Source organism: Strongylocentrotus purpuratus, unplaced genomic scaffold, assembly GCF_000002235.5.
Source record: "Strongylocentrotus purpuratus isolate Spur 01 unplaced genomic scaffold, Spur_5.0 spur5_contig_404, whole genome shotgun sequence".
In the NCBI taxonomy this organism is placed as follows: Eukaryota; Metazoa; Echinodermata; class Echinoidea; order Camarodonta; family Strongylocentrotidae; genus Strongylocentrotus; species Strongylocentrotus purpuratus.
The window spans coordinates 1-6,078 of NW_022145067.1; the positions used below are offsets into that span (position 1 = coordinate 1).

Sequence of the window (6,078 nt, forward strand, 5' to 3'; positions counted from 1 at the left end):
GGCTGCGCTGACATTCAGCAGGTACGCCATCTTGTCGATGATCTTCGGCACGGTAAAAAGTCAAACAATTGTTGCATTTAGGGCATTAGTCATGCAACAACTGAAAATGGGATTTGAAGTAAGGTAGAATGAAAAGACTAGGTGTCTAAGATGCGAACGTCTTGATGCTTTGATTCATATTTGCAAAACAAAAATTGTTTACATTGGAGCTTATCACTCAGTGTGCAATTTTGCAGGTGACGTGGACATCGGCCCCATCGGCCCCATCAGTTCCCCTTGTAAAATGATGAGAGTCCAAGCATTACATCTGAACAATATTACAAAAAAAAACTTTCTTCTTTCAAAGGAAAAGAAAAAGCAAGATTGCCAAACCATAAGTTTTTTCTTGTCATACCAATCTCTTGACATCAGCATCTTTTGGTGGTTGCTGGTAGGGGCAGAGAAGGGTGTCTCTCCCAGACTGGTTATCCATGAATGAACCTCAATGTCCAATAAAGGGAAGCCGTAGCTCCTGGACTCGGCTCAATCAGCTGGACTCAACAACTCCTGGCATTCTGAAATTCCAAAAAATAAGGACGTTCTGATCACAATAAATAAATGCAAGCATTCAATCATTATAATCCTTAGATCAACTTAAGAACATTCCTTCAAAAGACTTGATCTCGATCTATCAACTGAAAACTTTTTGGGGATCACAGTGCATTTCTGCGGTTGTTGGCCCGCCTATCACACCCCAGACGAAACCTTGATTTGGCAGTGAGATGTTTTATTTCTATGGTTTGATCTTCAAATCAAAATGTACCATCAGATAGATGAGCCATCTCCCTGCATGGATGACACCCAGTCCGTTCTGGATTTGCTGCATCAGTCGCTGTCGCCTGTTCTCCGAGTATGGTGTGGAGAAGGCAGCCTCCCTGTTACCATGGCAAACATATTGATGCCTCTGCAAAGATAGATACAAAAAAAACCCAAAGCAACTATTATGGTGGCCCTTGCAGGACGTTACATTTGTGCTTTTCTTTTAAACAAATGTTGTCACTTTTTGTTTTCAAACCATTGCAAGGAAAATCCTTTTTACAACTTCAAACTAATTATTTCAACAACTTGAATTGTTTCATGGTCAAGGATTGTGCAATGTGACTTTTTTCTGATGTTTAAGATAAGTTAGAAAATAATGAAGTCTTGGAGACACAGATGAATTAATTTATTTCATGGTGCCTTATAATGAGCATATTAAACATCCCAGTATTGGCAAATAGCAGAAAAAAACTACCACACAAAATGACGCTCCAAAGTTGGAATAAGATAACAGCAAATGACACTTACAGACTCCATATGTCCACCTCTGGACCGTACTCCTGGTCAGTAATGAAGAGCTCTGGAGCGGCATACTCCGGTGATCCAAGTGGGGTCTTCAGTAAACAGTCAGGAGAAAATATATTGCTCAAGCCAAAATCTAGAAGCAAAAAGAAGTTCTGGTTTGGTTAACTCTTTGACCATGAATTCAAACAACCCATGATTTTGATAAGAAAATAAAAAGGCAAAGGTTTCTTCCACATTTACACACCAACAATCTTCAAGTTTTTCCTCTTCTCATCCAGCATAATGTTCTCCATCTTGAGGTCCCTGTGAATAAATAACAAAACAAAGCAGACTCCATGTTAACGATTAGGAAAAAGGAGTGTTCAAATGGGAAAAAAAGTTTTGCTTTTTGTTTGCACACCCTGCTAGCAACACTCAGCATTAAAGTGTGCCATGAAATGAACTTCTTAGGAACATTTTTTGTTCAACTTTATACTCCCTTTACATGTATGACAACTATTTGACATCCCTTTTGGTTTAATATTATTCAAAAGTGCACTTCTTTCAATATTGAAAAAATTTCCATGCTTTTCCGGACAACTGAGGGCGCTGATGCTGTTAAATCATTCAGGAAGACACTGTTCAGTTTGAGAGGTTTCTGTTAAAATGTGAACCAACAAATCTGCTCATTGAAAACATTGGTGGGAGAAGTTTACTCATTGGCTTCCTCAGCCATGTACTGACAGAACGAATCCCCAAAGAGGAGGGATATGTTCCTCCTTCCCCCCCCCCCCCCCCCCCCCCCGATTTACGCCCTGATTATGACAGAAGACAGCATTCTGGAGTAATTTCATTTTGCACCACGATAAGGCCTTAATTTATGAGTAGGCCACTAAGAATATCCACATCTTTGTAATGGTTTATAAACTACCGGGTGCATTTGATTCAAGGTAGGCCTGGGATAACTTCCCTATAAAAAAAAACTTGTGTTCAGAAAATGTAAGTAGACCCATAGGCACTTTATTGCATGTAATTATACTCAGGAGAATGTACAAATGATTTGCTGTCAGGTTTCCTGATCGATTTAAAGAAACTGTGAGAAGTAACGAAACGTTTCCTAAAGCAATAAAACAAAGTGCAACACGTCTGCAATACATCTTGTGACACATTTCGCGGTGAACTAGAAAGGCAATCTCCCCCTAGAACCTCATAAAATAAGTGCTGAAAAGGGACCTTGAGATGCTGAGACAAATCAACATCAAAGTTGTACCTGTAACCCCGACTATGACTCAAAGGACCCCCGTTCATGTCTGTCGCACCTGCAGCATGACCCCCGGCCGCCCTCTATGCGACGCAGGAAAGTTTTGTAATGCATCCCACAGGGTCAACCACAATCGTCTGGTCTTTGCAAAGAAGCAAATTATGGAGGTTGGGATGTAGTCAACAACTCCTTGGGGTGTGGCACTGGGTTTGAAAGAAACTCCGCCTCAAAGTATCTTCACATTCGCGCTGGTCTATTACAAACTGGAATTTGAGCTTCATCTGGTGTTGGGTCTGCGCGCTGCACTGTCAAATTGGATGATGTCCAGTTAATCTTTTTTGATCTAAGCTATTTGTTTTCCATGATCGGCCCTTAGCAATTTTTTAGTTATTGCAGATAATGATGTGTGGGATTTGCTGATAATACCGCGAGATTTCAAAATTAGGGCCAAGGTGATTTACGTTTACTAAAACTATCAAAAAACATGACACCGGTAACACCCAGAGCTCTTAAAATAACGTCACTATCAATTTCAGGTCACATTCAATTCAATTCGTTTACATTCAAATCACATCGCTAATGGCGAAAAAGCTAAAGCTTATAAAACCATGGTAAAACCAAGGATTATTTTCGGCTTGCTGGGCCTTGACCCCGCCTCGTTTCGGCCAAGGTGTCTGCGCGCGTGTAGGTGCTTAACTCACCTTTGGAGCCTCACAATAGCTCGCAAAGTTTGAAGAGTGCTGGCAAGCAGCCACTTGTACTCGGTGCTTTTGAAAAGGACAAACAGATAATGAACTATTCGCAAGTATCAGCGCTTGATTTGGAGGTAACTAAAGGCGGTAAGAGTGCTGGAGTTTGACATTTCCCTAAACCACACGCTTCTACAGACCTGTAAGTTACAGTACTAAACTTTCTGAGGAATGCCTGTTTATCAAGACAAAGAAGCGATTTTTTCACATTTCCCTCTAAATTCAGACACTGCCACACAACTCGTACTTAACAAGGCCGTTTAGTTCAAAGGTTTCATTGAAGTCGGCCCCTGAAAACAGTGTTGCTTTCCAGCGAAAGAAAAAACCTTGAATTTGTAAGTCTTCTGGATTAAGTACTGGGGCTTCACAACAAGGTTTGACATATATAGCTTATTTATCGATGACCTGAAAAACATATACAGTTCACAGTATCGTTGGGGCAGAGAGTGACCTGACGCGCTGCACACTGGTAATGACCTGGTTGTTAACTCTCCGCGCAGCATCGGTATTTTGACGAGGTCGCTTGCAATCTGACATGTCCGCCGCGATAACATTATAAAGTCCCTAAACTTTTATTGAGAGTGTGTTTAAAATTTTTACACTTTAGGGTACTTGGTGTTCGCAAGAAGGCCCGGTCGGAGGAATTGACAAAACAAGTTTTATATTGTTGTCAAAATAAATGTCTTAACTGTTCGGGAATTGTGAGAGAATTTCATTGCATTCTGATAGAAAGGGCCTGGTGGGAAAAATAAAATGCTTAGGCTTACAAATGGTATTTAATCATCACACCATTAGTTTTAGATTGAACAAGACCGTTGTGATGAGGTGGAAGATTATTTAAAATGACGGGAAACGAATGGTGTAAATCAGTTTTCTTTGCATTAAAAACAAAAAGGGAAGGATTTTTAGGATGAGAGTCCTATGAAGTTTCAATGGCATGTGTATCTTCGTCTGGCCCAAGTGAGTTTGACCAATGCACCCTAAGGAGACAGTAATTTCAGCATCTTGGGGCAGACTTCAAGGATAAATTTCAATAATGACCAGGTAAACAATGTAACTGCGGTGCAACTTTCTACGTATTGCATACTGTGGTAGATACCAAAACAATGGTGTAGATTTAAAACCGCCGTAAGGTGCAACATTATGCTAATTGTAGCAAGTGTTGAAACGGTGGCCATACCATGATTATGCATGGCGAGGTTAATTCTTCTTCCAGGTCAAAAATAATTTCCTGAGGAGATTCGACATACTTGTCTTTCCTCACGACTGAATTTTTACGAGGCTATTATTCAGAATTTCTGACCGACCTTCCCGTAGCGCCAAAAGGATACAAACAACACTTCCAATGCTGTCAAATTTGACATGTAACGACCAGGTCACGCCAATAAAAACAAAGAGTGTTGGAAACACTCTGGGTGCGCAGGCCTGGATTTATGCGGGCTAGAAGTGGCCGGCTATGCACGGTCAGCGACACACGGAGCGAGGGAACGTGGGGCAAACACCTCCCTGAGATCCCTAGCGACTTGTTATGAGGAGGACAAACGATCCAACTGGTCTCCGATGACCAGTCTAAATAATACGGGCCACCGGTGTTACAAGTCACTGTCAACTGCAACATGTTATTATAGCAATCGTCGGCCTGGGGAACCAGGGCAATGAAATGCCATCACCCATCAGCGATCTATGAACTGCTGAGCGGAAAAAGTAATGTTTAGTCGATACACATCAGGTGTCATTCTAGGCTGGTTAGCGCTTCTTTTCTTTGTTATATCAATCCCTATCATCAACAGAGCGTATCATGTGCAACCGTCTCCTGTGGCCTAACTATGCGGGGGTGCCCCAAGCGGATGTCCGTGCCCCCCCCCCCCGTTTTCCTCTCCCTCCCCGTTTAAAATTCTGAATTGCACCCCCCACCTGAAAAATATACGCACCCAAGTGTCTCATCGAAGTTTAACCCTAATTTAGTCACTGACCATCACCCCTATCTTACGAGTGCCTCGCCTTTTACCCCCCCCCCTCCCCAACCATCCTAAAAACCAAATATGTATGCATTAAGTTCACTCAGCGAACACCTTCAGGCTTGGCAATGAAACGTGTCGTCGACCAGACGGAATTACTTTTCGTCGACAACCTTTTTTCTCCATCCCGTTCAATTCATTTCGAGAGCTTTTCATTTCAAACCGTCAGCTCGTCAAACCATCATCGCCGGACGGTCAGGCAGTCATCAGCCAGGGGATGCCCAGGGACGCAGGCGGAGTTTTCGTCCCGCTCCGTAAGCACCTCTCCCGCTGTTTATAGCTCCATGATTTAAAGAATTTCCTCAGGATTTCCCTTTCCTCAACAGGTAGCTCTATTCAACAGATTTGGCTTTAAATAAGTCATTCTTGATAATAATTTGCAATGACTGTGGTGCTACATAACACCAAGACGTGGCTTCTCACATAAGACATTGTACATTTGTGATGGCTAGCGCCCTCTGTCGCAATTTTTACTTTCTACAAGGCCATTCCTCCAACAGGGAAAAAGTCTTAGCTTGGCTGGCAGTCACGTCTCCAAATAACCATGAATTTCTAACTTCATGATTAAACATTCACTGACTGGATGAGGCCCACGGGCTAGCCATAATCCGAAAGTCCACCACGATTCCAAGGAGTCAACAACGAGCAGTGGTCAAACAACGGACAACGCAAGAGCAGCGGAATACCGCATGACCGACTGCCCTCTATCCATAAAGAAAAACACGGCCACACACGAGCATCCCAACAT

The 6,078-nt window shown here is 42.4% G+C and overlaps 1 protein-coding gene across 1 annotated transcript; it reads right to left on the minus strand.

Moving 5' to 3' along the window:
• Positions 1-772: 772 nt before the first annotated feature.
• On the minus strand, positions 773-3,330 carry LOC115924477 (5'-AMP-activated protein kinase catalytic subunit alpha-1-like; the record flags this gene model as incomplete). The annotated part of the gene is made up of 4 exons (XM_030986678.1): positions 773-914; positions 1,327-1,412; positions 1,572-1,626; positions 3,265-3,330. Coding segments are annotated over 4 exons (349 nt in total), but the record flags the coding sequence as incomplete, so codon positions are not given.
• Between the last annotated feature and the right edge of the window lie 2,748 nt (positions 3,331-6,078).